General features: G+C 53.1%; 7 protein-coding genes across 7 annotated transcripts; 2 read left to right on the top strand and 5 right to left on the bottom strand.

The window, feature by feature from the left end:
* Window positions 1-489: 489 nt before the first annotated feature.
* On the bottom strand, window positions 490-1722 carry J4E93_005122 (uncharacterized protein; the record flags this gene model as incomplete). Its single annotated transcript, XM_049343045.1, has 2 exons — window positions 490-1306; window positions 1364-1722. The coding sequence occupies 2 exons, from the start codon at window positions 1720-1722 to the stop codon at window positions 490-492; spliced, it is 1176 nt and encodes a 391-aa protein (XP_049200045.1).
* An 888-nt stretch (window positions 1723-2610) lies between these two features.
* Window positions 2611-4536, bottom strand: J4E93_005121 (uncharacterized protein; the record flags this gene model as incomplete). Its single annotated transcript, XM_049343044.1, has 5 exons — window positions 2611-2770; window positions 2870-3134; window positions 3183-4107; window positions 4152-4443; window positions 4487-4536. 5 exons carry the CDS (start codon window positions 4534-4536, stop codon window positions 2611-2613), a joined length of 1692 nt encoding a protein of 563 aa, XP_049200044.1.
* Window positions 4537-5041: 505 nt separating this feature from the next.
* Window positions 5042-5896, top strand: J4E93_005120 (uncharacterized protein; the record flags this gene model as incomplete). Its single annotated transcript, XM_049343043.1, has 1 exon — window positions 5042-5896. One exon carries the CDS (start codon window positions 5042-5044, stop codon window positions 5894-5896), a length of 855 nt encoding a protein of 284 aa, XP_049200043.1.
* A 168-nt stretch (window positions 5897-6064) lies between these two features.
* On the bottom strand, window positions 6065-7573 carry J4E93_005119 (uncharacterized protein; the record flags this gene model as incomplete). The annotated part of the gene is made up of 2 exons (XM_049343042.1): window positions 6065-7423; window positions 7475-7573. The coding sequence occupies 2 exons, from the start codon at window positions 7571-7573 to the stop codon at window positions 6065-6067; spliced, it is 1458 nt and encodes a 485-aa protein (XP_049200042.1).
* A 1549-nt stretch (window positions 7574-9122) lies between these two features.
* Window positions 9123-11482, bottom strand: J4E93_005118 (uncharacterized protein; the record flags this gene model as incomplete). Its single annotated transcript, XM_049343041.1, has 1 exon — window positions 9123-11482. A coding segment is annotated over one exon (2360 nt), but the record flags the coding sequence as incomplete, so codon positions are not given.
* A 760-nt stretch (window positions 11483-12242) lies between these two features.
* On the bottom strand, window positions 12243-14762 carry DBP7 (ATP-dependent RNA helicase dbp7; the record flags this gene model as incomplete). Its single annotated transcript, XM_049343040.1, has 1 exon — window positions 12243-14762. The coding sequence occupies one exon, from the start codon at window positions 14760-14762 to the stop codon at window positions 12243-12245; it is 2520 nt and encodes an 839-aa protein (XP_049200040.1).
* A 314-nt stretch (window positions 14763-15076) lies between these two features.
* J4E93_005116 (uncharacterized protein) lies at window positions 15077-16290 on the top strand (the record flags this gene model as incomplete). Its single annotated transcript, XM_049343039.1, has 2 exons — window positions 15077-15101; window positions 15155-16290. The coding sequence occupies 2 exons, from the start codon at window positions 15077-15079 to the stop codon at window positions 16288-16290; spliced, it is 1161 nt and encodes a 386-aa protein (XP_049200039.1).
* Between the last annotated feature and the right edge of the window lie 2332 nt (window positions 16291-18622).

Here is an 18622-nt window from a genome sequence, read left to right as displayed (position 1 = left end):
TGGTGCTTCTGGAGCCGCGAGGTGGAGTTGGACTGACATATCGGGGGTCATTGTAGGCGTACTGGTCCAAGTTTAGGGTTGCTCTGCGCGCCGCCATGTACTCGGCTCGTCTTTCTCGTGGTCCCATTGAATTGGTATTTGTGCGGTTTTGTGGAGCGAGGCGTGGTCCAGGCAGAGGAGAACCTGTGCTGGGTGTTTGCATTGTAATTAATAAGTTGAAATACCAGTCGTTGTCGAATGATACCGTTCGATCACGATGATTCACCGCTGGAGGTATCGCTATCTTTGAAGATCGGTGGGTTGTAACATGGAACGTAAGAATAGCGAGATAGCGAGCGCCGCGGTAACGAATACAAAGATGCTAAGGGGAAGCATGGCGTGTGAGTGAATTGGACGTGTGAAAGTGATGACTGGGTTCGAAGTGAAGAGAGCCTTTTCAACCGCTGGACTTGCCAAAGCTTCGTTGCCAAACATCGCAACTACCTATTATTACGCAGCCGTACCTCCCTCCACATCTCTGACCGGCTCTTCAGGAAGTGCAAGCAGAGACATCTTGCGACTGGGACTTCCTAAAGAGTTTTGTATTCCCTCCATAGCCACTGACCCACGCCGTGTTGCACTTTCCACTGAATGCTCGGGCGTCGATGCAGATACTTTGTCGGGTATGTTGTTGGCCTCCTCAACTTTCGCGTGTATACTTGCGACTGTGCCGTTCATTTCGTGAGGGTTGAGATTGTTCGAGGGATGTGTATGTAGATCTGAGGGTGTTTGCGCCGACGATGGGCCGTGGGAGGGAGTTTCGGTACCATTGACTGGCAATGATTGGCGATCCTGTGATTCTGTATGTTGCTCATCCGAGGGCGTATTCCGCTCTGTTGGTGTTTCGCTATCCGTCTTGGGTGTGGCACGCTTCTGTCGCGCTCGTGCTATTAAGTCGTCGAATTCGGTTTTGTGTGTCTTCGCATACCCGTCACCGTCAAAATCCTTCTTCATGATTTTGTTCTCTTTGGTGCCTGCTCTTCCACCCAGTGTCTGCTCCCACTCGTCTAACTCTCTCAACAGCTGCCTCTTGCTCTTCCGCACACTTTCGTCAGCGTCGCAATTCGAATTGTAGATATTGAGCCATTCGATATGCCGCCGCCTCATCAGATCTTTTGAACCCCAAGTAGGTATGCCGATGTCTTGCAGTTTCTTCCGCAACTTGGTCTCCGTGAGCATAGCGTAGTTGAGTTGGGATAATCTCGTCGGTGGGGGCGAGGGGTCTTTCTTTCGAATTTGGAAGGCGGGTGGGAATGCGGTCTTAGTCCTACAAATGAGTGTTGTTAGCGGGCAGACCTGGGCGTGCGATCATATATCTGCGTACCTTGACCGGGTGCTACGCCCTTGCGAATTCTCTGGCCCAGTGCATATGTCCAGATGGTTGTAGACCAGCTCTTCCTTCATTGGCTTGCTGCACATCGGACACTTGACCATGCCGTCTGGCATGAAATCGTCGTCGCCGTCGTCTTCGCTATCCGCGACGACCATTGGCGACCCAGCTCTGCCTCCGTTGCGCTGGCTCCTAGTTCGCGTCTGCCGCGATCGCGTATGCCTGACGTTGTCATCATCTTCCATATCTGTGTCTTCCAACTTCCTCTTCTTCTTGCTGGCCTTTGTAGTCTCCTCTTCCTTGTCTGCGCGCGCCAATTCCATGGCCTTTGGTCTCGCCACTTGAAAGCGCATCACGACTTCTCTGATCGCAATGTTGGGCGCCAATTTGTCGCTCGAGCACCCAGTTTTGCAACTCGGGCATTTTCCGTCCGCCGTGATGCATCGTCGTATGCATATCGAACAAAATGTGTGGCTACATGGCGTGATGACGGGGTTGTTGTAGAACTCCTTGCAGACTTCGCAGCGCAAGGCAACCTCGAGCGCTTCGAACGCGGGTAGGGATGTCTTTATCCAATCGGTGGAGTCGGGGAGATCGAAGGAAGAGTCCATGGGTCGTTCGCAGACAGGGAGAATTTGGGATGACAGAGAGTTGACAGTTGGATTTGTTTGGCTGGGGTCCGACGCGCCGGCTTCAATCGCGTCACGTCGACCACGTGACCGCGCTGGAGATCTTGCTGCTTTGTCATCGCCCGGAGTGGGCCGCGATTTGGATGCAGCGGGAGACCCAACAGTAGGTTGTTTGGAAGTCGTCTTGCGTAGCCTGGCCATATCTGCGAGAATCGTGTGCGGTTTCCAGTTTGGAGAATGTAGTTGAGCAAAAAGGCGCAATGGGTTGTAGTCCTGTTCGTGCTTGCTTCAATCCGGGCAAAGACTCATTATGCGCTAGCTGCACCTTCACTCTTACTCTGCGCAGTCCTAGAAGGACAAAGTCATTATTGTTCTTTGTTTGTGCGCATGATCCGCTGCCACTTGTTTGGGGTGTTCCATCTCTCCCACCAGCCAGCTATACGTGGTAACGGCGATGTATGAACGCTACGCTATGCCAACTCATATCTACTCATGCTGTAACTCGCTTCAGCTGCAATGCTATGTCCAGCCTTTCCGTCAGATGGCTGAATTTTGACTCTTGTCATCCCAGAAGATATTCCTGACCAACCCCAAGTTTTTCACCGTATCTCTTCAGACCTTGAAAACGGTGCTTTTACTCTTGATTCCGTCGAACACACAGGTGTTGTCAACAGGAACATATTGTTCGGTGATAGCCTTAATGATCTCCTGCGAAACGATACCACCAGTCAGGGCGCCAATGTTGTGGAGTTCAGCGCCACCAGCTCGTGCACTGTAGTCTAGTTAGTCGACTGTTTACTGCTGAAATACCACGACGAGGCTTTCGTAGGAAAGCTGTCTCATTCAAAGTTCAGGGACGGTGTGTACTTACAGCTCGCGCGTGTATTCTCCAATCTGTGATTTGATTGTCGCGTATTCGTCTTCCTCAATGTCGGCGTTTGCCTCTTTGACAAGATCGTTCGCAATCTTGAAGGCGATCCCAGTGAGCTTCTCTGAGTCGGTTTCAACATCGCTCTCTCCAGCAACGCGAGGTGCTCCGCCCAGACCATCTTGATCGTGTGTTGCGAGAAACTCGTCCCAGGCTAGGAATGCAATGTACAGCGGGATCTGCGAGTCGGGGAATGTGAGTAGCTGAGCTACAGGGTGTTAGTTCAAGTAGTACATGTTGAGATTGGCTTCCTTACCGATCGACTTCGCACGGTCTCCCCACTTGATTTTCTCGCCTGCTTGCACAACGTGGAACGGCCGCCCACGCACTAGTTTGATGTGTGCAGCGTTCTTACAGAAAGTCTCGATGTCTTTTTCATCGATCGGCGTATTACGGCCAGCATTCCGCTCCAAGAACCGCACGCTGTCCACCACCTCCGCCAGATCCTTTCGTGCTTTCGACTTGTATACGTTCTGCAGCTGGATGTAGTCTGCTGACCGCGCCTTCATATCGGGTACAGAGCCGGGCACCGGGAGAACGTTATACTTGGTGTAGAACAAGCCGATAGCGTTGGCGATGACCCAGAAACTTGGTGAATCCTCGCGGATCAGAAGACATTCCGGCGCCGTGAAGATCTCTTTGACGGAACTGCTGGCTTGTGGTGGGTTCAAGGACTTTAGGACTGCCGCCACTGCTTCGTCAAAGTTCTCTTCGCCACCTTCTGGGTTGTTTGTGCGCGCAGCCTGCGCTACTGATGTCCTGAACTCTGTCTTCTCCTTGTATGTCTGCGGTACCTTGCCACCATGGTCCTTCTTCCAACGCTCGAGGAAGTGTAGCAGCAGTGCTATCCATGGGACATGACCGTGATCTTCTGCCTTCATATTGTCCAGATCGGCTGTCTTCTCCTCCGCGTACTGAACAAGCTCTGGCCATGGCCGTAGTAGCCGTAGATCCGATGTGGTCTCTGGACTGGGATGTGTGTCCACAATGGGGAACGCTGGAGGTAGGTGTACGGAGAAGTGTGCGTAGAAGCCGACCGAATGGACGTAGAATAGCGGGATGAGCGCAGCGCTTGCGTGGTCGGAGAGCTTGGCGAGGATTTCGGGACGGATAGGCGCGGTCGCGATGATGAGGGTATACGGCCGCAGAGCGTCAGGTTGCGCCAGCCATGACTCTAGAGGCTGTTCCGATTAGCGGAGGACGCCCAAGACCTCGTTTGACCAACCTCTGTGATAAAATGGCCGTCAACGTCCGGATTCAGTTCCTTGAGCAGGTTGCACGTGTGTTCAGCTCGGTAGCCTCCTAGATGCTGGTCCTCAAGGAAGAAGTTGACGCCTAGATCTGCTTCGCTGACAATGGCCGAGTCTTGGATCGTGAAGTTGCCGATGCAAGGCAGAATGAGGTTTTTGAGCGTCTCTACACCTACGACTCCCGGTCCCGAGTTTATGAGGAGGATGTGCGAGTTCTCGAGTGCGATTTGGCCAGTGGCGCCCCAGAGGCGTAGTTGACGGTCGTACCTGCTCTTGTTAGTATTGATAGAAGTGTTTGCGATAAACGTACTTCTTCTCCTTTGCGGTCGGGCCCTGCACTGGGGGCGGTAGATCCTCCATTATGGCGATTTTGGGAGGGTTGACGGTGAGGGCGACAGATGTTGGTACGACAGCTTGGGAAGCTCAAGCTGCCAGGCACCAAACGCGCTGCCAGCCCGCGCGCTAAGGGCACATCCCTGTCGCGGGGTCCTGGTGGGGTTCAAATCGTCATTTTGGTGGCAGCTCAATCCTCTCGTCACGGGAAAATCATTCATCCCGCCATCTTGTCGTGACTCCCTGTAGTCTCTCGAATTTACCGACTCTAGCGTCACTGGAAAGATTCTGATTCTAGTTCATGCCGCTGAAGCCGAACCACGTCTGGCCCGCCAATATAAATCAGCAAGTGCGCAGCATCAGTCATCTCAAGTCTCGACTGCCCCTCCGACCACTGCCAAATTCTAGATTCCTTGTACACCGGGCCAACATCTGCACCACCGGCAAATCTCCTTTTGCAACACCAATTCCCACTCGCAATCCTACATATCGGACCTTCCATACCACAGGATCCCTCAGGCAAACAAACAGTATGACCGACACAACTGTCGAAGCCGCGAAGCGCGCTGCTGCGCACCAAGCAGTAGCAGACCACTTCGACCCAGCAGCCACCCACGTTGGAATTGGTTCGGGCACAACCATTGTCTATGTCGTCGAGGCTATCAAGGAGCGTTCCACGAACCCGAACATCCTCTTCGTACCCACCGGCTTCCAATCGCGCCAACTCGTAGTCAACGCCGGCCTAACCGCCATCTCCTTCGACAGTCTTCCGGATCGCGTAATGCTCGATGTCGCCTTCGACGGAGCCGACGAGGTCGACGCAGAACTCAACTGCATAAAAGGAGGAGGTGCCTGTCTGTTCCAGGAGAAGCTAGTCGCCGAGCGCGCGAAGAAGTTCGTCTGTGTCGCAGACTACCGCAAGAGACAAGAGCGCCTGCTGACCAACTGGCCAACGATACCAATTGAGGTTGCGCCGCTGTCTCAGCTCAAGGTCGCTGCTGCGCTTAAGATGCTTGGTTCAACGGGCCCTAAGCTAAGGACTACGCTACTGGAGAAGTCGGGACCCCTGAAAACAGACCAGGACTTTTACATCATCGATGCGCCATTCCCTGCACTGCTCACTTCGGCGGACGTTGCAGCTGGCAAGGGCAAGGGCGATGGAACAGATGGCACATGGGAGGTCAACACGATAAGCAAGGCGATCAAGGGCTTGACTGGTGTATTGGAAGTCGGCATCTTCTCCGGTCTGAACGGAATTGATGCACAGGAACTTCGTGAACAGGATCAGCTGACCAAGACCGTACGAGGTGGTCAGAAGCCTGTCGCCGTTTACTTCGGCATGGAAGACGGAAGCGTCAAGATGCGGACAATCGAAGGAGAGAAATAGGCATGCATTCGGTTCACAGGTTTGCGACAAGTGAACATTTATCATTCGTAGCTAAAAAAGCAAACCTCATCCCAAACAGAGCTTATCAGCTCGCGATCGTCGTCGCAGAAAGTAATCGTTTTGTCCTTATCCCCCTAACTCCACATAACACGTCTCAGTACCGTACATCTAAGCGCGGTACATGATGTGCCTCCTCTTGTACCCATCGTATGTAGCAGTCACGTAGACAGTCTCGGTGACGACCTCGACATCCGTGACATACACACACTTGTATCCCTCAGGGCACGACGGCTGGGTAGGCGCAGGCGCGTTCGCAGACGAAGGAGCAACGGTGATGGTGGAGACGGGTGCCTTGGAAAGCGTCGTAGGCTGCTGCGTAGGCTTGGGAGCAGCAGCAACGGGCTGCTCAACAATGGGAGGGCTCTCGTAGGACTCATCCACCGTAGGCTTGGGCGCAGCAGGGGTGGCCTCGTCAGCTACAGGCTTGGGGGAAGCCTTCGCAGGTGCCTCGTACTGCTTGGTGGAGCTGGTCTTGGGTGCAGGCGCATCCACGATACCACCACCAACAACAGCCATGATCTTGCCAACATCGATGCTCTCCTTCTTGGGAGTAAGGATCTTGCCCTTGTTGGGAGGACCGTTGAAGTTCATAGCCGTGCACTGTGCGTTGATGTCCTTGCACTTCTCTTGCCAGAGCTTGCAGCCTGCGTTACCGGTTGCGGGGGCCTCGTCGTAGCAGACATCGGCCTGGTCCCAGCACTCGGTAGCGGAAGCCCAGCAGCCCTTCTCGGTGCTGTACGAGGAGACCTCCTTGCCGCACCAGTTGGCGTTCTCCATGATGCAGCCCTCGGGCTTGAGACCCGCAGTCTGCGTGGTCGAAGCCTTCTTCATGCCGCCGGCTGTGAGCTTGGCGACCTTGGGGCCGGGGATAACGTAGTCCTTGGCATCCTTGTTGTAGATGTCGAAGTCGGTGGATGGCTCGTTGTACTTGACGTAGCCAGGGATGGAAACAGTGCTCTCGGGAACGAGGTTTCCGCTGCTCTCAACGAAGATCTGAGCGCAGCCAGTGTAAAATTGTGGGTCTCCGTCCTTCGCGGCGTGGAGAGCAAGGATCTCGGGGCGAGCAAGGTAGTCACCACCCTCAAGGCCCTTGGGGAGGTTTATGGACAAGAGACCATTGTTGTCAATGATCTCATCTGTGCACCAGCGGTCGGTGGACGAGTCGTAGCCGTGGTCAAAGATCTTGAACCAACCGTCGCCAGCAGCCTTGTCGGTGCTGGCATCGGCAACCTTCTTCAGGTACACGGCACAGGGACCTACGTGACCGCGGTCAAGACGCTCCTTGGTGGGGTCGTTGGGCCATGAGCGGATCTCGAACGTGATGAGAGAACCGTCCTTGGCGGGCTGGACACGGGAAACACCCTTTGTGCCACCGACATTGCAGGCCATGTCCTCACTGTCGAGGCTGGGAACGGGGCTGCTAGCCTTGGCAGCATTGGGGTTCATGCGAATGGCGACACCATCACCCTACTCACTGTTAGTATACTGATTGCATCGAGAAAGATTGGGACAACAAACCTGGGGCATGCCATCGATGAAAAAGTCTGTGAAGACAGTGTGGGCAAGGGCAGAGGGGGCCGAAGCCAGAGCCGCGAGAAGCATAGATTGGGTCTTCATGGTGAAAGTAACTCGGTTGATGATCGTATACGAAGTAGAGTAATTGTTTATCTGGGAAGATAATTGTGATAGAATAACACACGGACGACGTTGTTTGGTCACTGGGACACAATGTACAGTTGAATGAATGAATATGCCGACTAGCGACAATGAAGGAATGGAATAGGCAGCCGAGCGCCCTGGAAGGAGAGACAGAAAGTTGGGTTTTGAAGAAGAGATCCTCGTGTGTGGTCGAAGGTGAAGAGAGGAAGCCTATTCGAGAGGGCGGCGGCTCGACGCTTTTGATTCACAAGCTTAGCCTAGACCAGTGGTGCACATCCCCCGAATCCTCATTACACCTGACTCCTGCAAACATCGATATCCCTGGGGTCTGCATCCGCTTTGCCGCCGTTACGGGTTTCGTTCCCTGCATCGATCGTACGGCGTTCGAGCCCGCTGTTCTGTTTCCTAGCAGTAACGCTGGGTTCCGAAGATGCAGTCAGCATCAGGCACCACAGGCCAATCAAGGCATCGTTGAGGTTGTGCCGCTGAAACATGAAACACAAACCAACTAATTTAGCGAGACCCTAGTCGGGGTTCTGGTAAGCTCACCCGCTACCCAAATGGATGGCGCCTCTCTCAGACAACACTAACTCAGGTACGGAGCCTTAATTAAACGAGTTTGCGCCTTGCTGGTCGATCTCGTTATCGGCCATGTGCAGATAAAGGCGCCGTAGAACGTCAGCAGCGGGGTTGATGATACAGTCCACCGATAGCAGGAACCTACACACCCACTCCTTGCCTGCGCGCTACAGATCGTCGAACATAGAAAGCTGTAGAAGTTTGGTTCAGGAGGCTGCTCGTAACTTTGGCGGGTCAGGCTGACAGTCATTTCGCAAAGTCACCCACATTGCAAATCTCGGCCCCTAGTGCCAAGAGTCACGCCGCCTCCTGGGGCCTATGTAGGACGCCAGACTGCGGCGAGGTTTGGCCCTTGAAAGTGTTGACACCACCGCAAAACACAATTTGGTCGTCTGGCGCAAACGACGGGGATGGGTGTCTCAGGTCGTCATCGTCCGAGATGAGCGTGTGCAGTTGCGATGATACTTTTCGTCTCTTTTCGAAGGCAGCCAGCCCCCAGAGTTTACGCGTTGTACTACATTGAGATTCCCTTTCTGATGGCTGTCATCGGTTCCCGAACATCGCAATATCATGCAGGGGCTGAGATCTAGAGCCGCTGTTGATTTCCGAGAGAAAGCAAAAGAAAACAACACATCAAAGATGTCTGGGTAGACCCGGCGTGTCACAACCTCAGATGCCTGCGGACCCCTACCTATTCCTCAGAACGCGTGGACCATATCCAACGGCGATGTAGTATCAGCGCCAGAGGACGCCATTTCCCATGAAGCGCGCTGAAATACCAGAGACCGACACAGAGCTCATACAGGGGACCTGGAACCATTGTTGACGCCACTGTGTTGATCAGCAGAGTTACGAGCGCGTTGTTGACTGGTAACACTCTCAGAGCTGTTCCGATGATGTGTACTGAAAGCAGAAAACTCGCCACAATTCAAGCGTAAGATGGTCTCTTGAGGCCTGGCGATGCATGGGACGCTTGCGGGTGTACGCCCACACTTTCATGTTGCATATTGTGCGTCGACTTCGGAAGGTCTGCCTCCGCCTCCGCCCTCTCCAGAAAAGCCTTCACAATGTTCCTAAAATCGGCCGTGTCGTGAGAGCCATATGTCAGGAATCGTCGCGTCGCCCACTTCACATGCGAAACCTTGATTCCATAGACATCACGGAATGGGAGCTTGCTGAAGCCGATCTCGATCCCTTCGGAGAAAACCACGCCCTCACGCTGCTGATTGATGCGACACACAATCGAAGGCTCATACTTATGCTCGCCATAATCGATTCCCATCTCGCGGAGGCCTTGTTTCACGGCATCTATCAGCCATCGACTGCCTCTCTTAGTAAGAAAATGCAGCTTCTTCGAGTCGCCTAGTGAGTTCGATGGTAGCTGGCGCTCAGACAGGGGTTGGCCAATGAAATTGGCAATAGGTATTACACCCATGCAGCGGTCCAGCTGAACAGCGTCCACGGGACAAAAGAGGTTATCCCAAGGCAGTGGCCATGTGCTTGTAGATATCAGAGGCCCTAGAAGGAAGCCTTCTGAGATCGTTGTAGTACACTGTGGTCGAGGGCTCAAGTTAAGTGATGGACGCATCCCCGCAGCTGGTGGCAATGAACCACGACCATCAATCCCGGGCATCTCGTAAACATTGTTTCTGACTGCCATCATCAGGTTGCTCTTTTCAACGACATTCGTAGATGTAAAGATATTGGTTGGATCCATGTTTAGCTCAAGGGTTGCCTCGATTCTCTTGAACACCCACAGCCAGTGATCGACGAGCCTAATTTCTGCGGCTATCCTTGAGGTACGGTCGCGTGCCACCCCCAAGCGACCAATGGACCCTTCATATGCAACGCAATACGCAAGGGCGGCGTTCGTATGCTGTTGAATATGCAGACAGACGTCCCCTAGCCACCGTGCTGCAGCGATATCACCATCGTCCAGGTTTTGGCGGTTCAGGTAAATTCCGTTGAACACACTTTCGAACAAATACTTTGCTCTAGCGTATTTCCCAGTGTAGGAGGCACAAACTCCAAGCAGATGCCTAAGAATACGTCGGTCGGGCTGGGTCCCAGACCTAGATGTTTGTCCCCGTTCGACAGCTGCCAGCTGGTCTTCAAGAAGCTTTTCTGCAGTGACAAAGTCACCCCGAGTCCACGCGGCAACTATCTGTTGTGCCGTCCACTCAAGGTCTACCGTAACTAATGTTTCTTTCTCCTCACACGTCTGAGGTGCGCCAGATATTCCCATGTTAGCTGTAAAAGAAGGCTCTGGTAAAGAGGAACCAGTCGGGGACGTAGGCGCTACGATTGGGATACTGTACGTGGGCGTGACAGGAACCGTAGTTTTTGGGGGTTGAACTGGAACACGTCTGATTGCATAGCTGTTGGAGCCCATAGGAGTAGTAGGCTGGGACGCTGAGTGTGGCTCCGCGTAGAGCGATGATGCTTCCAATTCAGCAGGTTGGGACGGTCGCAAGGAGGTGGTCGAATGTGCTCGAGAAGTTGCTGAAGGGGCCAAATAGATCTGCTGATTCTGTGTTATTGGCGCGCTAGACGCCAGAGGCAGCGCTGCGAGAGGACTGTGTGAGCCACGGTACGCAGGTGAGATGATCGCTGGCACATCAACACTATGCGGTCGTTCATCGAAGTCAAATTCGGGAAGAGTGGTCCCAAGGTCCGAAGACATAGTTGCTAGAGCATCATGCTCTGGCCGCTCCTCCAAAAGCCTCCCTTCGTTGACAGCTGTGACAAGCCAGTTTACGATGACATCTCGGTAGCTTAGAGCCTGCTGCTGTGATACTCCCACATCTTCGAGGTCGCGGAGGATCTGGCTCCATGCCTCCTCATCATCGTCGTCATCGTCGGCTGTGCCTCCAGACGTGAGTCTCCCGATGGAAGCAATGCTTTCTTCGCGATGACCGCCTTTGTAGTCCTTCTCCAATCTTTCCAAGGCCTCTAGGATAAGAACCTGGCTATCGTGTATCAGGGATGTGTAGAAGGAATTGAGCATCGATACGCTCGCGATGAGGCGCTCTCGTATGTTTCGTGACTTCTCAGGGTCGTACTTGAGCCGGTCCCAAGCGCGTTTGGTTTTTGTGTCAAGCCCATTGTAGTGCAGCACCAGCTTGTCTAGCTCTTCGAGCACTTCGATACATGGTTCGTACGCGTCGATGAGCTGCTGCCGCTTGCTCTCGGGTATCTTATCGTACTTGTCTTGAATATCCTCGAGTAGGTTCGTTAACGTTCGTGCTTGCGATGTAAGATCTTTGTATTCGCCGGAGCAGTCGCGACCTGTGTTGAAGTTAGCACGATGAGAGCTACGGGGTGGCGGGGAAAGCAGACAGTTCTTGTAGACTCTACCAGCTAGCTCACACAGCTTGAGCACATCTCCAATGCTGATGCCGAAACTCATTCTCTTAGCTGACGGAGTGAATGCGGTCCCGAGTTGGCGCGGCGCAGCGCATCACCAGCCGCCATGTCACGCATGGTCTCTAGTGATGCACACGGCTGGAGGCCTAGACAGGTACGTGGCTTGCAAGGGATAACTTGATTGGAGTTGGAACGGAACACAGCACATCTCGCTCAGAATTGATGAACCTACTTCCCGGTCGGATTCCGATTAACATTACTTCGCTGCGAAAACAACCTTCTCATCTCACATTGTAATCTATGCTTCGACGATGGCGGCGCGTCGCGTGCGGTAGATTGGGGGCATTGAGCTGGGCTGGCCGATGATGTCACATGATGACCTCGGGACGCTCGAAGAGCCTCGGTAGTACTAATCAAGCCTAGACTCAAGGTGCTCCAGATATCGTGGGCAGGTGCATGATGTTCTCACATAGAGGCTGGGCCATCATCCAGCAGATATCGAAACCCGTAAATGGCATAATCTTATCAAGTCGCAGTCCAGACTTGTTGGTCGTAAGCGCACCCAGGCTAGGCTTGCCTGCGACCTCATTCAGTGTGAGTTCAACACGCTATAACAGAGAAGATGGAATGCTTCCATGAAGGATTGTACCACAAGACTGGCACATTGTCGATTTCAGTATACTCAACCCAAGTTGAACTCGCTCGCCATACCCGCATGACGCATAAACTTCTCCTTCGCACGAACCGCCTTTCTCATCTTCGCTGCCTCATCAGTGTCGGCACCCTCTGGAAGATCCAGATCCACGACTGCCCTCTTCGATGTACCCGTATCAGCCTTGCGACTGGCCAGGTCCACCTTCGGTCCACCGCGCACCCTAGCAGGTGTCTTGTCGTTTCGTCCAGCACCTGTTCGTTGTCCAGGAATCTTCATTCCAGATGGTCGTTCGCGGAGAGCAAATGCTTTAGCCAAATGACCCAAGTGCATCGATTTGATATCAAAGTATTGACGTTCATCTGCAACGTGGGTTGCGTAGGCGCGGATGTGGCTTTGGAAGGCTCGTCGAGCAGCTTCTAGACGAGCAGGGGACGCTAGAGCCCAGCGCTCGATGGCAAGCTGGAGGTCGGTTGCTTTGTCCATGTAGGCGTTCTTTTCCATTACTCCGCTGGTTACCAATCCTCGGTTGAGGATGTCATCGGCATCTTGACGCACAACATGTACTCCAGCCTCTAGGTCTTTTCGGTCTGATTTTAGGATCTCGACGTAGCCTTCTTCAGTTCCGGGCATTAGGAAGATGCATGCTCGTCCGTCGCGACCTGCACGCGCGGTACGACCGATTCGATGCAAATGGTCCTCTCGGGCGAAGGCAGGATCAAATTCGATAACCAGATCGACGTTTGGAAGATCGAGACCACGGGATGCGACATCTGTAGCGATGAGAACCGAGGGGTTCTTATTCTTCGTAAATTGAGCGAGTGTCGAAGTTCTCACGGCCTGTTGTAATGAACCGTGGAGACGGTATGCTGTGACTGTGTGCGTTTTCGCAGAAAGTACGGGTGACTCCGCACCTGTTACTGTGAGCTTGGTGGGGTCTGCCTGTGTTATCGCTTTTGTCTTCTTTGGCTTCTTTTCTGCGTCATCAACAGCTTCCTCAACCTTGTCGCCCTCCTCCTCTTCTTGTGCGTCTTCCTTCTTCTTTATCTCGGTGATCCCTTCGATTTCGCTGGTGAGCATGTCAAAGTGAAAGTCGACAGAGTCGGCACACGAGATAAAGACGATAGCCTTCATCACGGATCCCCTCCGCGCGAAAGCTCGTTTCAGATAGGCTATCAATGATACCAATCTGAGCTTCGGTGCGACCACGGCGTAAGACTGCTTCAATTGCGCTGGAGCAGAGAATGAATGGCCACCTCCTGGCTCGCTTGTTTCCGGTCCCTTTTCTGACGGATCGGCTCGAATGTGCACTGCATCTTTCAGACTTATCTGCCCAAGCCTCTCCACGTCCATTTTCATGGTTGCGGAACAGAGTACTGTTGTGCGTTTTTCTGGCAGGCCTGGTATTCTTGACTTCTCGTCTTTCCTCGCGCGCATTCGCAGATTCAATGCTCCTACGATCTTTTGGATCTCCTGCTCAAAACCAAGCTCCATGAGCCGATCACCTTCATCCAGAACGAGCCACCTGACATTGCTGACATCCAAAGCTTCTGTGTTTTCCAGATGGTCGACCAATCGACCAGGTGTCGCGACGAGTATGTTGATGCCCTTGCGTAACCGTGCCTTCTCAGACTTCTTCTTCTCACCACCAATAACTGTTGTAGCAACAAGCCAATGCGCGCAGCCTAGAAGCTTCTCTAGCACATGCTCGATTTGCTTGCTCAACTCGCGTGTCGGTGCCAGAATGATCGCAAAAAGACCCGAGTTTCTCTGCACACTTTCGTCGACTTTGCGTTTCCTCATGTTCGCAGAGAGCTCCATGAGTCGCTGTACGATAGGTAGCAGATATGCCAAGGTTTTTCCCGAACCAGTCTCGGCCTGTATGAAGGCGTCCGAATCGTCTTTAATGAGTTGTGTTACGGCGGCCTTCTGGATCGCAGTCGGCGCCTTCAAGTCCATTTTCTTCAACAAGTGCGCCGCAATGGTCGTGGACATGCCAAGGGATGTAAAGGTATCCAGCTCGCTGCTGAGTGGCGCATTCGAGGGTTCTACGGGCGCATCGTCTTCGCGGCGTTCGCTCGCTTCGGGCTTCGTCTTCGATGTAGGATTGTAGGTGAAAAGCGAGGAAATGACCTGCTTTCCTCCCTTTGGCGCATTGTTCTGCTCGCTTGGTCGTTTCGCGGGGTTCGGGTTCGGATTCGATTGGGGTCTGAAGTTGGCGTCGTCTGTCTTCTCCGTCGTCCTTGGTCTGAAGTCTCCGCTCACGCGCGCTCGCTTTACTGGTCTGTCGCCGGAATCGGGAAACTCGGGGCTCTTCTCCACGCGTGCCTTCCTCGGGCCTAGTTCTATGCGGTTCACATTTGTCGCATTGTCGACCACCTGTTTCGGTACCTTCTCGCCGTTGAGTCGTGCAGTAGCCTTGGTGTGCCAGTTCTGCGCCGCCTTCTTCGCAGTGAGGCGCTCCTTCCAGTTGCCGCCTTTGAATGAGGGTTTCGACAATATGCCGCTGTCCGGTATGGAGAAGTTGAGGAGCATGCCATCGTCAGCCATGGTGTCGTATATCGTCGCGTGTGGTGGCAGATCTGGCGGGGTGCAGATGCGAAAGAGATGGAAATCTCGAGCCTGGGATCTTTTTAGTGGGGCACTAGGCTCAGATGGGCGCTCCCTCCATGATGGGACCTTCAGCGCAGAAACGAGTCGTCTTGACCTTTCTCAACTTGATCACCATGGCTGCCTCCTCGCTGACTCTTCGCGATCTGTCCGCTCCCGAGTTGCGAGAGATTCATCCTCGCTTCTTTCCCATTTTTGCGCGACGCGATAGCTAAGGCAGAGCTTTGTCCGCGACACTTCCGCAACTCTCCGCAATGGCATCACTCCGTTTCGCAGCCGGTGAGTATGCTCCCCAACATACGCCATTGATCCAAATGACTAATCTCATGCAGTTACGATAGCACCAAGATGCTTGGTCAGGAGCTTTGCGCGTCCACTGCAAGCTCCTACAGGTAACTGCTTCAGGTGCCTGTCCACCAGTCCGTCACTGCGCAATACCTCGTCCTCCGCATCCGCAACGCTTATCTTCCGCGATGTCGCGCCCTTACGTGACTTCCGCCGAGACCTACGCTCCAACAGCCGCACAGTCGGCCTTGTTCCAACGATGGGCGCCCTGCACGAGGGCCATGTCTCGCTCATGCGACACGCAGCCGCCGAGAACACCGACGTCTTCGTTACAATCTACGTGAATCCTACACAGTTTGGGCTGAATGAGGATCTTGCTTCGTACCCAAAGACATGGGAGGCAGACATGCAAGTCTTGGAAGAGCTGAACCAGGAGCTGGCGAGCGCAAACCAAGGCCGCGTGACGGCTGTCTTCGCACCAACCACAAAGACCATGTACCCCACACTGCCACCGGATAGCAGTATACCAGGCGTGGGTAGCTTCATCGAGATGCGCCCGCTTGGTCAGCTTCTCGAAGGCGCGTCGAGACCCGTCTTCTTCCGCGGCGTAGCAACAGTCTGTATGAAGCTTTTCAACATCTGCGCGCCAGATCGCGTCTACTTTGGGCAGAAAGATGTGCAGCAAACCCGCGTTATCAAGCGCCTGATTCAGGACTTTCATTTGGACACGACTTTGCGCATCATCTCCACCTCAAGGGAGTCAGACGGTCTTGCGCTTTCTTCTCGCAATGTCTACCTCGGCGCGCGTCGTCGTAATGTTGGCATCGTCCTCAACCAAGCGCTTCGCAAAGCAGAACTACAATACAACAATGGCATGAGGTTACGGAACGACGTCCTCTGGCCTGCTTTCGACCACGGTAACATGACATTGATCGAGCAAGAACAGATGGAGCCTGGCAAACGCGCCAAGTTCGAGGTCGACTATATCAGCCTTGCAGATCCTGATACTATGGAAGAGATTGACCAGATTGATGATTCGAAAGGCGCCATACTCAGTGGCGCAGTCAAGATGTTGCCAGTCGAGGAACCGCAAGACGGTGAGGATTTGGGCCAACTGGACTCTGAAGGTCGACAGATACCTGTGCGCTTGATCGATAACATCGTTCTGGACCCAATGAGATGAGAGTTCCATAGACGTAGATGATCATGGCAATCGAGGGTTATATCTGATTGAGGGAATGTGTATTTGCCATGACTGGAAACGCGCTGCATCACTCAAATTCGACCGAATACTAGACTACCTCAGAAAGGTCCTTGAATCGATATTTTTTCGTCATATCCCATGCAATTGCATGTTCATCCATATCCCTTACACCTCGTTTCTGTCATAAACCTCGACTACCAGAGCTGTCTCTTTCGGAGTCTTTACATGTTACTATATAGCGGGTAGTACTGCAGTCTAGCCGTTATGTAGCAGCAGAGATCTTCACAGCATGCAAGTGTGCGAGACAGAAGTGTATCAACTGACCAAGATACAGTAGACATCAGTTGTCTGTTAAACTTGAATTATATGTATCCTAAAAGGGATGACCACCATGAATCCGCTGACGGAGACAATATGCAAGCTATCTCCAGCTGCTTCTGCCAGTCGTCATACAGCGTTGCCCAAAGAAAAAACCTGTTCTTCAAAACGTCCGTTTAAGCTTCCGGCCAGTCATCTACTGCAAATCCTCGCTTTACCAAGAACCGCTTCATCTCCGTGACTGCAGTCTGCAAGCCATCGCAATCCCTCATCTTCGCCTCTACCCGTCCGTCCTTCCGTCCGTCCGTCTACCACCAACATAATCTCATCGTACATATCGTACGCGCAGCATCGTCAAAGCTGTAGATCGCAACGGTCCGCAAATCCACACACAAGCCTGCTCGACCACCACCAACATCTCCCTAAGCGCTTGCACTGCTCATCAAGGATCGTTCCTGCATGCTTTCAAGCTCTTTCCAGAAGGTAGTGGGAGCGATGCGTGCTAATTTTGGTGACATGTGGCTTGAGGTGGTTGCCGTGTGGCTTACCGATTGGTGGATAAAAGGCTCTGTGGCGTCCCTCATGGGTGTTGGGAGATTTGAATAATGCGACGGAGATTGTCAGAGGAGCGATATATGTGTAAGAGATGCTCTGGTGACTCTCATGCGAGCGGATATAGGTATTCGATGTTGAGGATGGCGTTCGACATATACGGATTGTGCAGATGATGATGTGGCTGTTGGGTGGGCTAGCAAGGTCCGTTGAGTATGATGTAGGAGATGCGATGTATGACGGAAACCTTGGAACAGACACCAATTGGCCCAAAAGAGTAGGAAGGCTTCAGCTTGAAAGGGGCAAAAGAGGTGGCTCGAAAACACGCCAATACGAGTGGATGCTGTATCCCATCGATGAAGGCAGTGTCCTCTTCGTGCTCACAATTCACGTACCAATCTCGATGGAATCATCTCGCTTTCTGAAGGAATTCATCGTGCGCCCCGAAATAATGCGACGTTTGTGTGTTGACCATGGGACTCGACTTCTCCATATCCTCAACACATTCATGCGCTGGACAGTTCACTCCTCCCATGCCGACGGCGGATGCGATGTAATCGACTCGTGCAACTTGGAGTGAATGGCTAAATTATCCAGGTACTCCAAAAAGATGAGTTGGAAAGGAAGGTACACGGAACGCACGTGAGAAAGAGGGTCCATGAGGCTGAATGGTCCGAATACGTCATCCACGAGAGCACACGGCCCAAGCTTCAAGCTCTTCCAAGCTCCACCGCGACCACGTCAAGTTTCCAACACACTCATCAATGTAAGTACGTTGTCGACATCTGCCGTGTCTTCCAACTATCGAGCGCCAGATGCAGTCCATGCTGACTGCTTGTGACCTAGGAGAACACGGATTTCGAAGGCCCCATTCCCATCGAGCACGATGCAGTAGCCTTTTCCACACATCGGTGTGCCGCCAGACATAACCTGCGGCATCGTATATTCACCATTCGGCCCGAGACGCGTCGAAGGCCCTTCATCTAAATCACCTCCTAATTGTTCTGCATACCTGCGGTCACACGAATGTTGGTAGGTCGTGCAGTACTATAGTCACGACCTCACATATACCCCTATACTCCGTATTTCAAGATTCGTATAAGACACGTTGCGTTCTTGAGAAACTGATCCGAGTCTAGTGTTTTCGCGCCCTGATAGGGGCATGCAACAAGCGCATCAAGGTGCGGGAAGATGCGCGATGATATAGTACAGAACTATAGCGCAGTCTCCTCAGCCCGGAGTAGATGCAGCAAGGCGCGTCGTTGTCCCTGGATTTCTTTTGCAGCTGCTCGACCGATGTTCAGAAATTGGCATGTCCATGCTCGGCATGTAGCGATACGTTTAGATGCCAAGATGCATTTCAACACGATGCGATCAAGCTTCTCCACATTCCGCTTCGTCGCCGCAGCCTGCTCCCGGCAGATCGCGGCTAAGCTCGTGA

This window comes from Alternaria ventricosa, assembly GCF_023758065.1.
Source record: "Alternaria ventricosa strain BMP 2768 chromosome Unknown scaffold_7, whole genome shotgun sequence".
NCBI classification, from domain to species: Eukaryota; Fungi; Ascomycota; class Dothideomycetes; order Pleosporales; family Pleosporaceae; genus Alternaria; species Alternaria ventricosa.
This window is presented reverse-complemented; position numbering and strand designations above follow the sequence as displayed.